Source organism: Calypte anna, chromosome 3 (assembly GCF_003957555.1).
Source record: "Calypte anna isolate BGI_N300 chromosome 3, bCalAnn1_v1.p, whole genome shotgun sequence".
Lineage (NCBI taxonomy): Eukaryota > Metazoa > Chordata > Aves > Apodiformes > Trochilidae > Calypte > Calypte anna.
Window position 1 is genome coordinate 111,664,370 of NC_044246.1, and position 22,923 is coordinate 111,687,292.

The 22,923-nt window shown below is 43.5% G+C and overlaps 1 protein-coding gene across 1 annotated transcript in view; it reads right to left on the reverse strand.

Moving 5' to 3' along the window:
• The window catches only part of PKHD1 (PKHD1 ciliary IPT domain containing fibrocystin/polyductin), a 272,533-nt gene that overhangs the window by 151,342 nt on the left and 98,268 nt on the right, over positions 1-22,923 (reverse strand). The window contains exon 37 of the mRNA XM_030448416.1: positions 9,076-9,288. Within this exon, the coding sequence (XP_030304276.1) occupies positions 9,076-9,288 (213 nt within the window). The remainder of the gene's footprint in view (positions 1-9,075; positions 9,289-22,923) is intronic.

Sequence of the window (22,923 nt, forward strand, 5' to 3'; positions counted from 1 at the left end):
TGAAAAATGTCTCAGCCACCTCAACTTCTGCAGTGACCACTCCAGCCACTGGCCATAAAGGAATAAAAAAAGGAAAAGAATAAGAAAAGGAAGACTGAGACCTGCTTCCCTACTTTTTCCTATGGGTTTAAAAACATCCACCTGAACCCTGAGCCTCTGGACTCGAAGCTTTCCAGCTTACTTTTGCTCTCCTTTAATTCCAGTTCTAGGAATATTCCCTAAGCATTTCCACAATGTTTTTAGCTTGTTTTGCAATAAGAGGAGTCTGGTGTGTTGTGGGGTTTTTTTTTCCCTGCTACACGCCTTTGAAAGACAGGGATGGCTGCTCCAAGAGTGGGAGATGCCTTCCCACCCCCATCCAGTCCTGCAGGACAAAGTGTTGTGTGTGGGCAGCTCCTGGGGAGATGCAGACAGCTTTCCTACTTCTTTCCAACATATTCAGTGCAGAAAGCTTTTCATTCATGCCCCGGGGGTAAAATAGGAGGTCCTTCTAATTTGGAAGTTTTAATTAACCCTTGGGACACCCAAGAATGTATCAGCTTTTTGAGTGCTGCACAGGAAATCTTCAACAGGCTCAGTGTTGAGCACTCAGGACCAGCCTGGGTGTTTCGGAGTGGATTTGAGGATAGGTTCCATGCAGAGCTTTTATCTGATGTCCCTATGGTGTGGCACCAGCACCAGGCACAAGCTTGATGCAAGAAATAGGGAGATGGAGACAGGAAACATCACAGAACCACAAAATAGTTCTGGTTGGAAGGGACCTGAAAGGTCATCTAGTTTCAACCTTCCTACCATGGTCAACTGGACCAGGTTGCTTCAATCCCCATGAGACCTGGACTTCAGTACTTCCAGGGACAGGGAAAAAGCTCCACAAAAAAAGCTTTTCTGGAAAAAATCTCCACAGAAGTGGAGCTGAGGGGGAGAATCACCTCCCTTGAGCTGCTATGGATCTACTCAGCAACCTCATGTAAACCCTGGTAGGCCCCCTGTGCACAAAGGCATCATGTGTCACCTTCCTTGTGGGACTCACATGTTCTTGGTGACCCACTCATCCAAGGCCTAATGAAGACCCAGTTTCAGCATCTCTCTGGATTCTTCCTCCTCTCATGTAAAACAGGGACAATGTTTTCCTATTATAAGTGGGTTCCAAAGGACAAAATACAAGTCTATGTCCAACCAGATGTGACTTCACTCGCAAGTCAGACAAGGCCAATCCTTCAACGTGTCCCACAGAGTAAAAATTCCACAAAAAAAAAAAAATTGTTGCAATTATACTTTTTTTTTTTTTTTTACAAATGTCAGTTCAGGGGTTTAGGGGGTTTAATTCTTACTCTACAAAAAGCATTGCATTTTGCTAGGGTAGAAATGTTGATATGAAGCAGTTACAAGATTAAAAATATTATTATGAAAGTCCAGAAGAAAGTAACATTATAGAATTCAACAACTTTTCCTTCTCCCAACAAGGAAAAAAAAAAATCTGACATCAAATCTGACATCATCCTAATGAGAAGACAAAGTGAATCATTTTCATAGAATCATAGAATTGGCTGGGTTGGAAGGGACCTCAGAGATCATCAAGTCCAACCCTTGAACCACCGTTGCGGTTGCTAGACCATGGCACTGAGTGCCACATCCAGTCTCTTTTGAAATATCTCCAGGGATGGAGAATCCACTACTTCCCTGGGCAGCCCAATCCAATGTCTGATCACTCTCTCTGTAAAGAAACTCTTTCTAATATCCAACCTAAACCTCCCCTGGCACAATTTGAGACCCTGCCCTCTTGTCTTGCTGAGAGTTGCCTGGGAAAAGAGCCCAACCCCCCCCTGGCTCCAACCTCCTTTCAGGGAGTTGTAGAGAGTGATGAGGTCTCCCCTGAGCCTTCTCTTCTTTAGGCTGAACAGCCCCAGCTCCCTCAGCCTCTGTGCTCCTCATAGGGTCTGTGCTCAAATCCCTTCACTAGCCCAGTTGCCCTCCTTTGGACCTGCTCCAGGACCTCGATATCCTTCCTAAACTGAGGGGCCCAGAACTGGACACAGTACTCGAGGTGTGGCCTCACCAGGGCTGAGTACAGGGGCAGAATCAGCACATTTTGATTTTCTTCAGTAGAAAATATCCTTGAAAGTGGCCTAGTCCTGCTGAGTGTTTCATGAAACTACAGTTTTCATCCAAGAGCATTTCCACCTAAATATTTTTGAACAAAATCTTCAAGAAAGCAAGGGATATCCCACAGACAATGGGAATGGTTTTGTGATCAAGCAGGTCCACGAAAACTCTCATTGCTGTTCTTTGCTGCAGAAAACCTCCCTTCCCCATGTGCTGCCCCATAAACTCAAACATTTCTAAACATTTCCTTTAATCAGTGATTACCCAGTCAATTTGTCAAGTTACATCAGCCAAGAAAGGAAAGGGAAAGAGATTCCCAACTCCTTCAAAGACTTTGAGTAAACCAGCAAGCCTGACACAGAAAAATAAACAACCAAAAAATAACAACCAAACAAAAAAAATCCAACATGATCCAAGCTTGCACAGTTCACAACCAAAGGTACTACACAGAAAAACCTCTTTAAATTGACACCAGGAACTAAAACATCTTCCAAGGCAGCAGCCAACCCAACCCAACCCAACCAATATCTCATTGCACCTCTGAGATATTTCACAGATTAATCGAATGGTTTGGGTTGGAAGGGGCATTAAAGTTCTTTTCCTTCCAACCTTTCTGCATGGGGATTTCAGGTTATTGGCAGATCCTATTGCCAAAGAAAATGGTCTGCCTGGAGGAGCAGGTACATAGGGTGGTGAGGACATATAAATGCTAAGATCATTTTGCCACATCCATCCCTAGCATGGGATGAAAGAGTGAATCTGAAGGTCTCTGTCTGGTGCAGCCTGCAGCCCTGCCAAACCCAGATTTAGGTCTAGGCTTCTTACTTTGCCAAACTTTACAGGCTTTCTCCTGCCTGGAGTAGAAATTCACCCTGGTTTTGTTGTTGGTTATTCCTCTTCCTCCAGCCAATCTCCTGGTTACAGCTGGGGTCAGAATTGGGTGGGATTTTCAATGTTATATAGATAGGCTTAAAGGAAGCAACTATTTCATCCCACAAAAAACCTTCCCATTTATTCTTTCTTTCTTAACCCATGGACCTCTCCAAACCAAGAAACACAAGCTAATATAATAGATATAGTCTATACAGAAAACAATATATAGATTAAATCATATCATAACATATCATATCAGTATCTGAAGGGCGACTACAGGAAGGCTGGAGATGGCCTGTTTGCAAAGGCCTGCAGCAACAAGACAAGGGGCAATGGCTTTAAATTAGAGAAGAGCAGATTTAGATTGGATGTTAGGAATAAGTTCTTTACCATGAGGAGAGTGGAAAAATGGAACAGGTAGCCCAGGGAGATAGTTGAGGCTTCATCCCTGGAGATATTCAAGGTGAGGCTTGAGGAGGCTCTGAGCACCCTGATCTAATAAGGGTGTCCCTGCTGACTGCAGAAGGGTTGGACTGGATGACCTTTAGAGGTCTCTTCCAAGGCAAATTATTCTATGATTCTATATTATATCATCAAATCATATCCTGTGAAATAATAGCATAGTATATCATAATTATTATATATATATATATATATATATCTACACATATACACTTGCATCCACCTCTCAGCCCCCTTTATGCCACATTTTCCTCATTAAGATCAGCACAAAAATACAGAGCAACTGATGTTAAGTCTAAATCAAAGATGATGGATACATTTCTGTTAGAAAGAAGAGTAAGTTATGAAAGACACAGCAGCTTTCCCTGAACCCAGCTCTCCCATTTGTTTTTTGACCCCATCTGCTAGGTCTTTAAAGTCACCTTATATTTTTGAATAAGGAAGTGAGGGAAGAGGTCATTGTACATTAGCTACTCCATGGGAAGTGTCTAAGTAGAGTTTCTTACCCCCAGTGAATGCAAGGGGATTCCAGGCAGCTTAGCCTTCTGTTCATGAGCCATCTGCTTTAATGCATCATGTTAAAGTCAAGGTCTTCAAAGGAAAAATGCTGTCACGGAAGGCAAAAAACCTCCTGCAACCATCACACAAACCAACAAGCAGCTAAGGAAAACCAAATTATGGAAGCAACCCCATAAAGGGAGAAAGGAGCTGGACTGACAGTGTAGCAAGGGCGTGTGCAAATCAGTGTTTTCAGTTAAGGAGAAATAAAATGTATTGAATTGGGGAACATTTCAGTAAACTGCAAAAGCACATCTCCAGGAGATCTCTGCACCCTATCTTGAATCCCCCTGCTATAGAGATTTTTTTTAATTTTTCCCCCTGGGAAGTTTTTCTTTTTAATATGTGAGTAAAGCAGAACAAATTCTCTCATGTTGTCTATGATCTCTTAATCTCGCACTCAGCACAGATACATAGCACTGCTTAATGGAGGAAAAGCAAGAAGCATTTGATTAAATGTTTGATCTCTTGAGGAATGCACAGGCTCTGCCGAGCCCAGTGAGCAGCTCGCAAATATTTTGTGTTTCATTATTGATTAAAAATGATTAAAATTAATAAATAGTTCAAATGATAAAAAATAATTCTTTTCCTAAGCAAATGATGAAAATGTATAATGTTAGCTTGGAAGCAGGGAGGTCTGGGATAGAAAAAGTGCAGAATTGCCTCTATAATGTCATCTTCCACTGCCAGAATCCACTGCAAGTGCAGGGACATTTTTTGCAGTGGGAATATCCATAACTTTGGAGGATTGAAAGGATCACTGGCACTTCTGTTTTAATTATATTAATAACAAATAGATACAGAATTAAACCAAAACTGAACATTGTTTTTTCTTTTCCTTTACCACACAGATTTTACAGTCTGAACAAAGTGAATGTGGCACAGTGTTAAAACTGAAGCCCAGTATTTCCCATCTAGATGGAGGGATAAATGTTATTATTCCAAATACAGGGAGTAGGCTCATATTTCCATGCTCTCCATCCTCATAGTGTGGGCACTGACTAAATTTCAGCTAAACACACAGCAGGTTTTCTTTCGAGAAGAGGCACAGTCTGTTTTGAGGGAACACACTGGAATAATGCCCTCACCTACACAGGGATCCCTAAAAAGGGAACAGAATGGAAAAAGCCTTTAAAATTTTTCCATCTGTGTTGATAAGTGTGTTGGGATATTAGGCTGTCACACAGGAGGGGTAGATGTCCTTAGCTATCCATGTAGCATCTCCACTTACGCTGCCTCCACACCTGCTCCCTGCCCTCCAGTGGTGTCTCAGGTCCCGTTTCCCTGGGAAGGACAAAGGTGCAAGAACAGCCAAGGCCACCATGCTAAACTTCTCCCCGAAGCTTGTCAGGAGAGTTTCTCAGGGAATAAAGCTTGCACGGAGCTGGAGACAGTGATAAATTTCCCTTCTGAACAATCAATAAAACTCTCTCAGCCCCGCTCAGGCCCCTACTGCGGATGCAAGGGCCATAATTACGTTGTCAAAAACTCAAGTTGCCCTGGCTGCCTGAAACCCCCTCCAAACCTGACGTGTGATTGACAGGCAGTTTATGGGTGGCACGTTCTGACTGGCAGGGGAGTTGGCTAAAGCCAAAGGCAAGAGTGAAATTTCCCAGTCTGCTACAACCACCGGAGCACAGGACTGCCACTCACGGGGGGATTGTGGGAAACCCTAAGTCATATTAACATATCAAAGTGAGGAGCTGACAGCCCTTACTAAACAATCTCAACTCAACCATGGCTACAGAGCATCCCCCAAACTTCCCAGGCTGAAAGAGAGAGAGAAAAAAAATAATAATTGTGCTCAATGCTGTCTTCACCAAGACAGCTAAGAATTTGGAAGGCTGCTTCTTTAATGATTTTGATCTCAGATAACATATATATGCTTGTATATATGTATGTACCTCACAAATATACATTGCTAAGCATGTCAGCCTCTTTCATATATATATGAAAGAAGCTGTCATGCTCAACAATTTGTTTTATACCACAAGCCAGACTGTTACTAAATTGGAGACAGAACATATTGCTGTTTCTTGTAAGCAATATGAAGCCAGCTAAAGAACACACGACTTTTGGTCCCACTGCTTCAATATTAAGTTGCAGATTACATGGTTTGAATGAACCTTAATTGCAGCCATGCACTAGGAGTGTATGGAGGGCAGAGTGACTCCATAGATAGTCTGGATTTCTTGAATTAAAAATTGATAAAAATTCTTGAATAAGAATTGATACGAAATTGAAACCAAGAGATCATGGTCATTATTGGAAAAGACCTCTGAGGTCACTTTGTCCAACCATTCCCACTTACAGACCAAGCAACATTTGGCTCCACGTATTTCCATCCAGATAAAGCTTAGGGTGCAGATCTCACCCTGGTTTCCTCAGGAATGAGGAGTTGCTGGGAATTATAACACTGAGTAAAAAAATTGTATGAAGTATCAGTGAGAAACTCCTGAGATGGACATCTGGCTTTACTTCCCTCCATTATTTTGCCAATAAAACACTGTAAAAAGTGCTTCTTCCCTGATTTTAATTCTGTAATGTCATGGGTTGTCTGTGAGAATGGGGTCAGCAAGCTAAGGAAGACCCAGATTCAGAAAAGAAGAGAGAAGTAGCACAGAAGTTATAGTTGGAAGGAGATGCAACTGTTTACTGGTTTCTCCTCCGTTGCTAGAAAACAAAGAAACATGGAAAGGCAAAGCCCTTGTCATAAGGTTCTGGGGATGTAAGGACAAAAGTCCTCTCTCAAATGGAGAATGGAAAGATGCTTTAAAGTAGCAGGAGAAGATACAGAAAACAAAACAGCAAAAATTGTTGTCAGGCAAATCCAAATCAGACATTTTAATGCTTTTTTAAAAAAAAGAAAATGATAAAAAATAGAAAAGAAAAAAACCCATGGACGATTAACCAAATTAATCCCCTGGAACAAGCTGCTACAGAAAATGCTGGCTTCCATTTCCCTTGATGTCCTTCAAGGCCAAGCCTTTCTGGAAGGCAATGCTTTAATCTAATGTGAGTGACTGAACTCAAGGATGGGATAATTGTGTGAAACCCAATGGTGGGTAAAGGAGAGTCAGCTCAGCCCTGATGATCTAACAGCACTTCTTCACAGGGCCCCTCTGGGAAATGGGACAGGAACACTCTGTCCTTCTGCCAAGCCACTTTACTGAAATTATTAAAGCTGTTGGTGAGCATTAAATAATTTAGTGTCTTAATGAAGTGGTCAGGAGCACCTGAGATGGCTTTTGGGAGAAGTGCAAGCCCACCTCCCTGGACAGGGACCAGGACCACCTTCCCAGCCTCTGCTGACTGTTCTTGATTCAGAAAAGCATCTGATCCCTGAGTCTTCTCCAACAACCAACTTCTCCTGACCTTGCTCAGCTGCTGTGAGCTGGATACCAGCAGAGTTTTCCAGCTCCCTCTACGCTCAAATCATCCCCTCTGGTGCCAGACATCAGTTCTGACTGAGAGCCACACATGTGCTCAAAGAGCAACATTTCTACCTCCAGACCAGGAGGGTGTAAGCTCAAGCCCTGCTGGAGGGTAAGAACAACTACCAAAATGAAGGTTGACACCCAAGAACATCAGGGAGAGAGATGAGGTGTTCAGATGCATTGGCTTTTGGTTTTATCCCCTCCTCTATGGCACATGCTGCCTTTAAAAACAGCCCACTAGTTAAGAGCTTAACTTTGGTGTCTTGCATTAATATTTTTGGTTCATGCTGAGTTCGAAACCATATTCCATATGCAATCCACTGAACCAAGAAATGACCATTTAATACCACAAAAAAGTCATCAGGTCAAGGGCAGTGATTCTCCCCCTCTGCTCTGACTTCATGAGTTCCCCTCCCTGCAGTGCTGGGTCCAATTCTGAGCATCCCAACATAATGACATGGAGCTGGTAGAGTGAGTTCAGAAGAGGATATGAAGATCAGAGGGCTGGAGCATCTCTGCTCTGGAGCCAGGATGAGAGAGTTGGGGGTGTTCAGCCTGGAGAAAAGAAGGCTCCAGGGAGACCACAGAAAAACTTCCAGTGCCTGAAGGGGCTCCAGGAAAGCTGAGGAGGGACTTTGGACAAGAGCATGGAATGATTGGATGAAGGGGAATGTTTTCAAACTGAAAGAGAGGAGATTGAGATGAGATTTTAGGAATAAATTCTTTGCTGTGAGGGTGCTGAGACACTGGACCAGGTTTCCCAGAGAAGCTGTGGCTGCCCCATCCCTGGCAGTGTCTCAGCCCAGGTTGGATGGGGCTTGGAGCACCCTGGGCTGGTGGGAGGTGTCCCTGACCATGGCAGGGTGATTGAACCAGATGATCTTTAAGGTTCTTTCCAAGCTAAACCACTCTGATTCTGTGAAGAGCTCTGTATCTAAATTCTGTACCACAACATCTGCAAGCCTACATCCATTTTCTATCCTTTGGTTCCCTTGTCTCTTCTATTTGTGAGGAACATATTGCTCTGGCCTCTAGGGTCTCCTTTGAGATAAAAGTGGTTAGAACAAAGGCCCAGGCATCTAGGACTGAAATTCTTGGCATTTCTATAGTTTTTCTGCATAGCCCTGGACATGCCATTCACTACAACAACATGTGCAGGGCAAGTGCAGATGTGAGGACCACTAGGAAAAGAGAGATTCCACTTGTGCTCCTAATTCTAGAGAGAGACCACCCATACTGGGATGCCAGTGCAGCACAGAGAGATGGAAGAGGAACAAATACCCTGCCAGGAGCACTTCTTCTCTGAACAGCAAATCCCCAGATCAGCTGGCACAGGCTGCTTGGTTTTGACCTCACTATGGGACCTACCTGGCAAACTACCATCTTTTGGAAACCTACAAAGCCACGTCCATTTTAGGGAAGAAATTTGCCAGTTTGCTGCAGAAGTAGGAGTCTGATAGTGAATGCAAAGATATGAAGTTCTAGCCCAAAAACCTGATTTCAATACTTTACTGCAACTAGAGATCTAAGATTATGACCAAAGTTAGGTGTTGGGGTTTTTCCTCCATTTTTTTTAAACTTTGTTTTGCTTTCTTCTATTCATGTGTGCTTTGCTTTTGAAGATAAGAAAAAATGTACTCACCATGAATGGAAAGGGTCCCATTCCTCACTGCCAGAAACTTGACCCCATATGGAAATAATGATGGGGAATGGAGGCTTCCATAGAGATAGATGTGTGCTCTGTGATGGAAAGGGGACTCAGGGGATCCCACCCGGAGCTCTCCTCCTTCAGATATCAGAATGTAATGAGCATGCAGTTCTACAGGTCCTGGACCAATGAACAAGAGTTTGCCACCTGAAGAAAACAGAAAAGTAAAATGCAACCATATATCCAACAGCCAGGCATCTTCTCATAGACAAAAGAGCTGCAAGAAATGAGGAAACATGGTTTGCTAATAAAATTACAAGATTAAGGATAAATGACAAGATTAATTATTGTGTATTGCAAAATTTCCACCTTGTTCTATACTGTTCCCTAGGGATTTATCAGCTCTTTATAGACTTGATTAAATCAGTTTATTATTCAAATCTAACATAGGATGCCTTTCTAGACTTGAGCAAGGCCATTCAGTCTGGGCAGCCACCTAAGCCACTCCAATTCCAGTGCAAGGGAGTTGTTTGGAAAATCCCAATCTTAACCTCATCACTCTCTAAACGTTTAAAAATGGATATTACCAATTAATTTGTGTGTTACTTTTCCCATTAAAACCCACTTATGACAGGAACTGGAGAAAACAGCTTTGGAGCATAAGAACTGGCAGCTCGTTTAGACCAGTGGTTGATTTAATCCTACAGCTCCTATGCTGCTGTTCAGAACCAGATGTTTCCAACAACAGTACAAGAAACTTCTCCCTGTTAGCTGGATGACAGAAAATCTTCCCATCCCATAAAAGCCTCATTTTAATCCCTAGTTAGAGGTTAGCTTCACCCCAAAGCATCAGGTTTCATGTCCCTGCCAACATTTTCTTGTTACCATCTATTACTATAACTGGATAAATTTTGTCAGTAACAAAGATCTGATCCTTCAGATCTCTCTAATATTACTCTCAATAACTTCTTGAAGTGATGAATTCTGTGGTCTAAGTACAGAGTGGATGAAAAAGGCATTTCCATCCCTCGGTTTTGACTCTTTAGTTCTGTCAAATGCCTCTTGTTCTTGCCTTGTGTGAGCTGGCAATCCCAGTCTATCATCTCTGGATGGTTTTATTCTTTAGTCTCCTGTCATGCTTTCTCTCCTCTGAAGGACACTGTCACTATCACCACAATGTATTTGGACAGAATCAGACATTGAATCATTCTGCACATGGGATGTGTCTGTAAACCAAGCTTCCCAGGAGATGGCAGGAGATAAAAATGCTCAGACAACCTTATGATGGGTCTGTCATCCTCCCAACATTTCCTTTAATGTGAAGCAGTTAATAACTGTGTTGTGCCACCCCCTACCATTGTAGGCTTTTTATTGCTGGTAGCAGTTTTAAATGGTGACCTCTCTACCTACCAGAAATTTGGCTTTTCTTCCCCACAAGATACCACCAATCTTTAACACAAAAGCTAAGGGTTGTTCAGCCTAGAGAAGAAAAGGCTCTGAGGAGACCTTAGAGCAACCTTCCAATATCTGAAGGGGCTCCAAGAAAGCTGGGGGAGGGCTTTGGACATGGGGGGTAGGGAGAGGACAAGGGCAAATGGGTTAACACTTCAAGAAAGGAGATGTAAGTTGGACATTAGGAAGAAATTCTTCAATTTGAGGCTGGTGAGACACTGGACCAGGTTGCCCAGAGAAGCTGTGGCTGCCCCATCCCTGGCAGTGTCTCAGCCCAGGTTGGATGGGGCTTGGAGCACCCTGGGCTGTGGGAGGTGTCCCTGGCCATGCAGGGGGGTTGGAACTGGATGAGCTTTAAGGTCCCTTCCAACCCAAACCATTCTGTGGTATGAATTCTTCCTTAATTTTAGTACTGGGACAAAAATGGAGGGAAGTCTTAAAATCAGATTAAAGATTATCTTGATCATTGCTGCCCTTGGTCCTGCTGCTCTCAGTGTCAGGAAAAGCATAGCATGTGCTTTTCCCATCCAGCTCCACAGCTCCTGCTGAGCATCATCTGCCTATCCTTTTTTTTGTTGATATTTGCTTCTTTTCCTTGTTTGAGAGGCTTTTGAGAGGCTTCCCTTGTTTTAGTTTTTTTTAAAGCCTGGCAACAAATTCTTCCAACTTCATCTGAGTTCTAAAGTTCTAATTTCCTGCTCTTATAACAAAGGTAGCATTTAATAAGGACTAACTATTACATTTTTTCTTTGCAGACATCAGTAGATTCCAGATAAGTTTTTACAGGATATGCTTAACAGATCAAAGAGATAACTCTCATATTTTCTTGTTTATAACCACTGGGAACCATGGGATCTCTCCCATCAACCCCAACTCCCCTATGTGTAAATTGTCTTTTTCCCTAGACATCCTTTTCTATATACAAATGTATTTCTGCTAAGCTGGCTATAGAGTGTTTTTATGAATTATACTGAACCCACTGATAAAACAGCACAAATTTCAGCTTGGTTCATACAAAACAACAGAAGATATCTGTCTTAATCTGAGATATATCTGAGACTTCCAAGAAAAAGGAAGTGTTCTTAATACAAACTGTGCTATGTTGAGACTGGGGTAATACTTACCAGGGTATTTTTTTGGAGACTGAAGGAACCACTAGATCACATCACCAGGTGGTCTGTGAACATCACATTACTGGAGGAAATCAAGTTCCCTGCACTTGCCCCCTGTGTACTCTCCAGAAAGGCAGACAATCAAGTAACTTGGAGACTTCACCATTTTCTGTTATCATCCCAACAGATCATCTTTCTTGCTGTTCACCGTTTCTGCTTAATTTCTAATCGTAATTTGTCAAGGAAGAGCTTTCAGACAGAGCTTTTTCTACCCCCCTGCATCGCACTGGAGAGAGGTGTAGAAAACAGTATTTTCTGTGAAAGTACTTAGAGATGAAACCAAATATCTTCCTTTTTCAGGCTTGTTGATAAGGTTTTAATGCTCTCCTAGCAAGGAATCATCTCAAGTTCACAAAGCAGGACATCCTCTCTCACAACCAATGCTCCTTCTGGCACTGGAAAGCCTAATACTCCTAAACCTTCTGCTCTTTTGTTTTTCTTGATGCTGTCTATAGAGACAAAACTCACTTAGCCCACACTCTGCCTCTTGCTTGTCACAGTAGAACACTACAATACCCATCAGGTGGGCATCCTTGGGCCTTGAATTCTGATCTTCATGATCATGGCTTTATCTGACAAAGGTCCCTACTGTGTAACCATGACTTTTATACCTGAGTCCTCCTTGCCCAGCTCTCTTCCCAGCTGTCTAAATCTGCATTTGGTGTGAATGGCATTCACAAAGTCTGATTAGTGATGGTTCTCCACTGATTTTCAGATCATTGATGATGTGCAGTGCTACCCAAAGAGGCAGAAAAATGGTTTGCCACTGATAATTTAGTGCATTTCATGTCTGTCAGCTGCTATGAGGCTTGGGCAGGTGATCCCCAGTTAGTCATCACCCATTTTACCAAATATATTTGTTATAAAAAACTGTGATTTTCTTACTGGAAAATAGACTTAGCTTGGTGTGGGATTTTTTCATAAAATTTCTGTCATTCCCTAAAATTCTATGGTCAATAATCTATGGGTTCCATCAACTGAAATATTTAAGTTTATACAGTTTTCTCTTTTGACTTGTGCTTGATATCAAACTAAGCATTCAATATATTTTTCTTTTCCCTGTCTGGATCCTGACACAATATCAGAACTCCTACAGATACTTGTAATTTCCCATTTATTAATGATTATGAAATTAATATCTGTGGGCTACAGAATGCCTCTACCAGCAGTTTTAAAGCTCTTGAATGAGACTGGACCTGTTGATGTAAGAATGTCAGCTCCTGAAAGCTGCTATTTAACAACTTGACTATATTAACATTCTTCAGTAATAAATGGACTGCTGGTCCATCTTCCTCCTGTGGTATAATTTACCATCTTATTCCTTCCCAGGCTGAGAGCAGAAATATTTATTAAATACATTTGCCTTATAGCAGCAGTGTTGATAATTTTATCACTGCAATCTAGAAAGGGAACTATAAATCACTGTGATTTATTTTATTCCTAACATAAAATAGACACCTTCCTCAAGGTCTTTATTGACTTCCTATGCTCTGTTCCCACTGAAATAAAGTAATTTCTGTTTCCAGTTCTCTCCATACAATTTTTAATGAGTATTCTAATTGCTGCCATGCTCTGCCACTGAACCACTAAGGCTGGTAGCCAAAGTTGCTCTATTATTTGATTGTAAAATCATAGCCTTGCCTCAAACAACCTCCCCAAAAGTTTTCCTAAGTTTCGGTCACATTTTAGCCATCCAAAATTTTCAACCTCTCTACAAGACAGGTTAGAATATTAAATTCCTCATGCAAATTCCTCACTGTTCCTTCCCTGTGGGATGAAAGGCATGGATGGGGGAATATAAGACCCCAGAGCCCTTTTCCATTTGGAGATGTTCCACTGTACCTTGAGGCAAGCATGGGAAGGTGCCTGATTCCCATCAACATCTGGGATTTGTCTCCTGACCTGTCCCCAGAGACCCCACAGAGCACATAGCAGAACCATGCTTTGTTATCAGTACTACACTCACCTGCTTCTCTGGAAATCTAGCAAGGAGAGAGAAGAAGTCTGCTTGCATTTTACATGGAGTTCTTTTTCCAGCAAAAACCAGAAGCAGTTGGATCAGCAAGTGTAGTGTAACGAGGCAACCAGGTGCCCCTAATTAGGCACAGGTGGGCTTAACACAAGCTCATGCCCACTCCCTGGCAATTAGGGGCACCTGGTTGCTTTGTTACACTACAAGCAAGAGTTAATGCTTTGGGGATGGGTATTAAAACAAGTTCTGCACCATCTCTTGTGCACATAAGATGGATTTGGCACATCAAGAGTAGCTCACTCTCATGTAGATCCAAAAAATAATTTTCTCCTTCTTTACACAGACACCAGTCCTCTATAACTAGTCCTTTCCCCCTTTTGTTTCCTTTCTTCTATTTAAAAATTTGTGTTCCACCATAATAGGTTAACTGTGTGCCAGTTGTCCTGGATAATTTTTCTCTCCTTTGACTCAAAGATTTTCTCTCTTTTGGGGTTTTCTGGGTATCTGGTAAGCTTGGCTGCTGGTAACTGATGTGCAGTAGGTGCAAGTATGAACAATAATCCCAGTGTGCCTGACCTGCAGGTTTGAATCCTGCTGGATGGAGATAACGCTGCATGGAACCAAGGTTTCCTCATTCTGAGGAAAAAAGATAGGGATGTATTGAGATAATAATAATTGGACTTCAAGATGGGGCTTTTTGCCTGGCTCTTGGGTTTCTCTGTCCCTAGATGCAACCCAAGGACACTTAGTACAAAGATTTGCAAGATAAAGACCACCAGAAGGCACTTGCTGCATGTGATGCTTTGGCTTTCCCTTAGAAGTAGCAGTCAGACCCAACACGTAATCATAGAAGATAGATCTATCAACAGCACTCATGGTCACATTCTAATGTTGTCCCCTGCCTATTTGCAAAGCTTCTGAAGTTCTCCCAGAACAAAGCCAAAAGGCACTTTGGTGTAAAAAGAAAAGTTCAGCTGCTGAAGATTAAAAAAACAAAAAAAAAGAAAAGAAATTCATCACAGAAAAGAAAGCATTATCAGGGTTTCATCTACTCATTTACCAAGTCTAAGTGTAAAACAAACTGCAGTCAAACTTACATATACTTATGTCAAAAAAATTGCATATTGTCCCTCTAGCCCTCATCTCTCAGTATCTCTGTGTTTTTCATTGGGTCAGAATAAATATACAGCTGCTGCTTTACAAGATTGTCTTCCCCTTTTTTTAAAAAAGAAAATAAAAGTTATGCTTCCTTCTTTTATTGCACTTGACCTCTCTCTGAGAGCAGAAAGCAAGAATATTGCTCAACTGAGCCTTTGGCTGTGACCCTCAAATTGTTTGTTATGGCTGCACAGGAAAGCAAAGTCCTACATATGACCTTGAGGGTGATTTTATAAAAATCAATCAACTACTGTTATGATGGCCTCCCCACCAAGCAAAATAAATACAATTAAACCCTTAATCACTTCTGTACAGTAATGTGCAAATTCAATGGGTCTCTTTAGGTAGGATGAAGGAGAGGGGGGAGAAATATGTCGAGGCTATTTGATACTTTGTGAGAACATCAGAAGCACCATTCTTCTCAATTAACCCAGCAATTAGCCTCCACCTCTCTGCCCTGAAAAGAAATCTTTCTTTATCTGTCTTAAAAAAAAAAAAAAAAAAAGAGAAAAAAAACTAAACTGGAGGCAACTCCCTCTGTCCCACAGGAGAAACAGCCAGACCCAAATAATGGGGAGAAAATTAAAACAGGGATATTAAGAAAAACAAACCTGATAATAAGGTGGGGGTTGGATTCTTTTGTGTCAACTACAGCACCATCACACCATTGGAAGAAGAGGTTTTTTGAAAAGACATTTACCTCCAAGGTCCTTGGGAAATGGTAGAGAGTGCACTCAAAAGGAAAGGAATTGGAAAAATAATGTATCAGGTGTCCCAGATTCCCTCATGCAGCCCAGGTATCCAGAACAGGAAGGATATAGAGGTCCTGGAGCAGGTCCAAAGGAGGGCAACCAGGCTGGTGAAGGGACACGAGCACAGACCCTATGAGGAGGGGCTGAGAGAGCTGGGGTTGGGCTCTTTTGCCAAATGACTTTCAACAAGACAAGAGGGCAGGGTCTCAAATTGTGCCAGGGGAAGTTTAGGTTGGATATTAGAAAGAATTTCTTTCTGGAGAGGGTGATCAGACATTGGAATGGGCTGCCCAGGGAAGTAGTGGATTCTCCGTGTCTGGAGATATTTCAAAAGAGACTGGATGTGGCACTCAGTGCCATGGTCTAGCAACCGCAACGGTGGTTCAAGGGTTGGACTCAATGATCTCTGAGGTCCCTTCCAACCCAGCCAATTCTATGATTCTATGATTCTATGAACATTTTCACTGGAAAGAGGCTGCACCATGCATCATTCTAAAAAAGAATGAACAAAGAAGGTGTAGAGGCTTTTGAGGATTGCTGTGGGAAGTTTCTGCTTGCCTCTGTCATGGAGATTCATACTTTCAGGCACGGCAGCTTATATCCCTTCTCAAAAACTTCATTTGGTAAAAAAAACAACCTTCTAACATAGATGTTCTCACAATACATTAAAAAAAAGTGTTATTTCTCATTTAGGTTGTGATTTAGAGGGCTCTAGAGATTTCAAGAGCTCAAAGGGAAAAAAAGTCCTCATTCCAAAGTGAATTTTCCATGGAGAGCTTTTTATTATCATCTTTTGAAGCCACACTTAAGCAATCACCATCGATACAAGACAATCTGAGAAAGAGTCCATTTTTTCTAACAAACAGCTCATTAGGGAGCTAGGATAAAAGGGACTGTGGCCAGATTTAATTCTGTTTCTTCATGTTTAGCTGCATGTAGTGTTAAAGCAAGCAAACTGCAAGAAAGCTGATGGATGGAATCAAGATCTATATATTTTTTTTAATCAATAATAGAAGATGTTAGGAGAGTATCAACCAAAGAATTCACAGAATCACAGAATCATCCAGGTTGGAAAGGAGCTCTGGGATCGTCAAGTCAAATCCTTGATCCACTCCCCCCATGGTTCCCAGACCATGGCACTCAGTGCCACATCCAGTCTCTTCTTAAAAACCTCCAGGGATGGAGAATCCACTACTTCCCTGGGCAGCCCATTCCAATGGCTGATCACCCTCTCCGTAAAGAATTTCTTCCTAATATCCAACCTAAACCTCCCCTGGCACAACTTGAGACCCTGCCCTCTTGTCTTGCTGAGAGTTGCCTGGGAAAAGAGCCCAGGCCCCCCCTGGCTCCAACCTCCTTTCAGGGAGTTGGAGAGAGTGATGAGGTCTCCCCTGAGCCTCCTCTTCTCCAGCCTCAACACCCCCAGCTCCCTCAGCCCTTCCTCACAGCACTTGTGTTGGATCCCTTCACAGCCTCCTTGCTCTTCTCTGGACCTGCTCCAGCACCTCAATCTCCTTCCTGAGCTGAGGGGCCCAGAACTGGACACAGGACTCAAGCTGTGGCCTCCGCAGAGCTGAGCACAGGGGCAGAATCCCTTCCCTGGACCTGCTGGCCACGCTGTTCCTGACACAGCCCAGGATGCCATTGGCCTTCTTGGCCACCTGGGCACACTGCTGGCTCCTGTTCAGCTTCCTGGCAATCCAAACTCCCAGGTCCCTTTCTGCCACTCTGTGCCCAGCCTGGAGCTCCCCATGGGGTTGTTGTGGCCAAAGTGCAGGACCCGGCACTTGGCCGTGTTGAACCTCATCCCGTTGGAATCAGCCCAACTCTCCAGTCTGTCCAGGTCCCTCTGCAGAGCCCTCCTGCCTTCCAGCTGATTCACACTCCTCCCCAACTTGATGTCATCTGTGAATTTGCTCATGGTGGACTCAATCCCTTCATCTAAATCATCAATGAAGATATTAAACAGAACTGGGCCCAGCACTGATCCCTGGGGGATAGCACAGCCATCAATTGGATCAGCACCATTCAGCACCATTCTCTGGTGGCCTCCAGAAGTTCCTAACCAAACACAGAGTGCTCCTGTCTGAGCCTTTCCAGGAGAATGCTATGGAAGATGGTGTCAAAGGTTTTGCTGAAGTCCAGGGAGACTCCATCCGCAGAGTCCTCATCCCCAGGTGGGTCACCTGGTGATAAAGGAGCTTGGGTTGGTCAGACAGGACCTGCCCTTCCTAACCTGGTGCTGGCTGGGTCTGATCCCCTGCTCCATAACCCAGCCAGGCACTGAGGTCAGGCTGACAGCTCTGTAGTTTCCTGGGTCCTCCTTTTGTCCCTTTTTGTGGATTGGTATGACATTTGCCAACTTCCAATCCTCTGGGACCTCCCCAGTGAGTCAGGACTGTTGGTAAATGATGGGGACCAGCTTGGGGAGCTCTTCCCCAGCATCCTCATCACTCTGGGGTGGATCCTGTCTGGTCCCATAGAGTTGTGAGAATCCAAGTGGCTCAGCAGGTCATCAGCTGTTCCCTCCAGGATTACAGGGGGGCTACTCAGCTTCTTATTTCTCTCTACAAGCCCCAGAAGCAGCTGTCCTCAGGTCAGCTGTGCCAACTGTGTCACATCCCTGCAACTAACAGGAAACCTCCTCTGTAGAGAAGAGAATTTGCAGGTTGAAAGGTCACTTCCTCAGCTGGATGACTCCTTCCCACCATCATACCAATTCATCTCCTTCAGCATTTCACATGACAAAGCCACAGAATCCCCCATGAGACAGGCTGAGGCTCTGAAGTTATATTCCTGGCAAACATCCCTGTGTGGCAAACAGCAGGAGGCAACTGCCAGAGCTGGAATATCTTTACTGAAACAACTGATCCTATACAACAAGGCTGCTGTGTGCTGGCAGTCTGCTTATTGCTCATTCTCTGGCTCCAAAAGTGTGCCTGGTGGGGCCTCCAAGGAGGAAAAAAAAAATGAAAACCACAAAACAACAAAGAACCTCCTGTGTACGGGAAGAGGAATAAAGAGTTTATGAGCCTTAAATAAGAACAAGTGATTATTTCATGGACCTGTCTCCTGCACCCTGTTGACATGCTCATATGACTTTTGGATGAACAATAAAAAGTTGATTGCAGGCTGGACCACTGCTGAGCAAAGATGCAAAGGAGAAAAGCAGTTTGTTATGTTGGCTGCATCCCACAGGCTGCCTGAACCCAGAGTCCAAAACTCACTCTCCACCTCCTTTCCTATGTTCCTCCACATTCATAATACAGAGGTACAAACCCCAAACCATCTGAGAATTCACATGCCCATGTATTTCCACCAGGATGTCACAAAAATGTAAAAAACTTAAGCTTGTATTTCAGCATTTTGCTGGATGGAGGCTTTAATCCATCCCTGGGCAAGGAAACAGCAGCTGCCTCACTGCTCTCAGACAGCAACTGTCTTCCAAGCCTGACAAGGCTGTGGTTTTTTGGCTTGCTGTGCTCAAAGCCATCTACTCAAGCAACATGTTCTCCCTTGTAAGCTGCTTGGGCTCCTTCTTTTAAACACAGGAACCAGCCCAGAAGATGCTGTTGTAGGTCTATCTTTGAGCAACTTGGCCAAGTGACATGTTCCTGGTGTTACCCTTCACTCTCCATCACCCAGGTCTGCCACTGCTGGGTGTTGCCACCCACTTCTACAGCAGCAGGACAGTCTTATCAGTTGCTGGGAGCTCCAAATCCAGCACCCCTTTAGCACAATGTAAGTGAGGAGTGACAGATTGCCCAGAGAAGCTGTGGCTGTCCCATTCCTGGCAGTGTCTCAGCCCAGGTTGGATGGGGCTTGGAGCAACCTGGGCTGTGGGAGGTGTCCCTGACCATGCAAGGGGTTGGAACTGGGTGATCTCTAAGGTCCTTTCCATCCCAAACTATTCTGTGACTCTCCCTCTTCAGCTCTTAGGTAGCCTCCAAGACAATTTGCAATTTTTTTTTTTAGTTTTTGATGAATTTGCCAGAGAAGAGCTAACCTGGTAGGGAAGAGGTTTGGACTCCTAAATGGCTTTGATAGCACATTTCAGGGCCCATCATCTAGGATCTAATGAAGGAAGGTTCCATCTGAGCCCTGTGAAGGCATCAAGAGAAGTATCACACATAGAGGTGTCATAAAAAATAAAGAGGTCCTTGGGCTATTATTTTGAGTCTACATCTAATGGGAGCATATTAAATGCTTCATAGGAATGGAACGAGACATCTGGGAACACACAGGAGCACTGTTTTGGGGAGCAGGATTATGTTTCTGCTCCCCTTGAGCCTGTCTGGGTGACCATTAGACCAGACTGTTTCTCCTTGCTATGCTCCTCAACCCACAGTTTTCTCAGATTTCTCAGTTTTCACAGATATCTGGAATTTGAAATTAAAGATATTACAGATGAGATTTCTCTCCTCATGTCCAGCACAGTGGGTTGGACCTTGGTCTTAGCAACAACCTGTTCCTACAAAAAAAACTAAACTAACACACAATCTGTCAAGCCATCAGAAGAAGGGACACTGCAAAACTTAAGAGACTCAAATGCAACACTGTTCCACAGCACATTTTCTCTGTATTTCTGGGCTTCTGACACAGACTCTTGCCTTTGAAGTTATTTATCTGCATGTAAAACCCTAAGAAGACCTAAAACCTCAGTTCCCAGCCTGTGCAGGTCACAACTGCTGTATTTTCATACCAGATGAACTTGTGTGAGAACAGAGCCACCAAGGGTACAAAGCTGCTACTGATGAGTTTCCAAGACAGTTGGAGGAAGACCTAGGAGATCTTTCCATCCCATGGTTAGAGGCAACATCTTCTTCTCCAAAAGTCATATGTCCCCTCCTCCTTCCCTGCCTCCAAACAGAGTAAGGGGATGTTGCTGCCCTGGGTTTTAGCCTGGTCTCTGTAAGAGCTGTATGAGGTTCCTCAGCTGGGATCAGCTTCCACCAATCTGGTCCTGTGATACCCCCATAAAGACTCAAGAGCTGCCAGAATAATTTCATTAGCAAGTAAGAGCCCTGGGAGTTCAATGTGCATGTTGTAAGCCCATCCAAAACAAGATGGGAAAGAGAAATATGCAGCCTATACCCAAACATGAACCAGGACTCACAGCTGGGGGAAGAACTTGAAAAAAAAAACAACAAAAAAACCCATCATCACATTGCTACAGAGTTAGGGCCTTAAAACCCTTCCTCCAAGACTGTCCAGATCTCTGAGTTGGACTCTACTGATTAACACTGAGTTCCTGTGAAAAAACATACTCACAAATGAAAGAATTATGCCTTTCTATTGCTTTTTTTCAGTGAAACAGCCTGGACATTAAAGCTCTGAGACTGTAATTATTGCAGACTTGGTACACCTCACTGTAACAGCTTAGGAGAATATCACATAACAACAGGGAGAAATAAGGCTGACTTTCCTTCCTTTTAAATCTCAATTAAAATATACATTGGATGAAATTTCCCATTAGCTGGTACTATTTGCACATCCCCTGTTCTTTCTTTAATTAAAAAACATGCTTATTGCAATACTGCCAGAGTCACTTTTACGGTATTTTAATTGTAATGTCTCTGCCTGATTAAAAAAAGAAAATATGAACTAGAAACTGCCTGCAAAAAAAAGTATCCCAATGAACATCCCAAATGGGCTGAGGAAAATGGCACAGAAAACACCATGACACAAGCAGCTCTTCCCACCCTTTCTACTGGCAAGGGATTTTAAACTGGGGTTGAGGACTGGTTGATGCCACAGACAGGAAAGGACTCCTTATTTCACGGCTACTCATGAAGGAGCATCATTCTGGAGTTCTGGAGTCCCCAACATCAGAAGGACAGAGAGCTCCTGGAAGCTGTCCAGAGCAGAGCCACTCAAATGCTCAGAGGGCTGAGCACCTCCCTGGGAAGCCAGGCTGAGGGATTGGGGTTGTTCAGCCTGGAGAAGAGGAGGCTCCCAAGTGAGCTCAGAGCAACCTTCCAATATCTGAAGGGGCTACAAGAAAGCTGGGGGAGGGCTTTGGACATGGGGGGGCAGGGAGAGGACAAGGGAAATGGGGTGAAACTTGGAGAGGGGAGATTGAGGTTGGACACGAGGAAAGAATTCTTTCCTGTGAGGGTGGAGAGACACTGGAACAGGTTGCCCAAGGAAGCAGTGGCTGCCTCATCCCTGGAAGTGTTGATGCCAGGTTAATGGGGCTTTGATAAAACTGGTCTGGTGGGAGGTGTCCCTGCCCATGCAGGGGGGTTGGAAGTAGGTGATCTTTAAGGTCTCTTCCAACCCAAACTATTCTATGATTCTGTGATGAAAGCCTAGGGAAGAGTCAGCAAGATCAATGTTTGGATTTCTTTTCTTCCCAGATCTACTCATAGGATCCATTCTAGCCACAGCCTGACCTAAGCAAGCATTGAAAAGTAGGAATAATGCTTGGACTCAATGATCCCAGAGGTCTTTTCCAACCTAAAAGATTCTATGATTATAGGACATTTGAAATACTGATGGGGATAAGCATTGCTCACTGGACACAGGTCCAAAAGCAGATGATAACTGACAATAACATGAGCATCTTGGGTGCTTGTTAGTTCCCTCTCCCCCCCCCTTTTTTTTTTTTCTAATTTGGAAAAAAGTCCATGTTAGCTGTGGTACTTTGGAAACTGGGTGCACAGTATTTAGAGGCAGATGAAGTAGGTTGGACTTTTCCAAAACCTCAGCCTGGAGTCTGGCCATGAAGAGGGAACAGGAAAGTTGGCTTCTGCAAGGCTACCAAGATGCAGCACTAACTTCAAGTGAAAAGAAGATCTGGGACAGGTGACATTGAAGCTTTCCTAGAGTGGAGGCCAAAGCAATCTTCTCACTTCATCCTGTAAGGATGGACATCTCAAAGTTGCAAATGCAACTGGGGATCTTCAACCCTACCAGGGTATACTGGCAGCATCACCCCAAAAATCATCCCCAAGGTATTAATGGAAGACCAAACATCTTTTTTTTTTTTTTTTTTTTTTTTTGGTCTCCAGACCTCTCTAGAGTGCTATAAATTCAGATAAAGGCAACAGCACATGTCTGAGGTACCAATGAAGCCAACACAAAGGAGTTACCCCAGCATAAGCTCTGCTCAAAGGAAATTTCCATCTGTCCTGGGTTAGCATAAGTATTTCCATACTTGTGATGTTGGGATTACAAAAATAACTGCAATCTGCTGAATTTACAGTTATCTCCAATCTGTCTATCTTGTATCTCTTCCCCCATCAGCACTGACTGAGCAGTTTCACAGGCTGGTTATCAAACTTTCCACTGATGGTCCCCACGTGTTCAGGCTCTGCTCCTGGAAGGGGAAGGA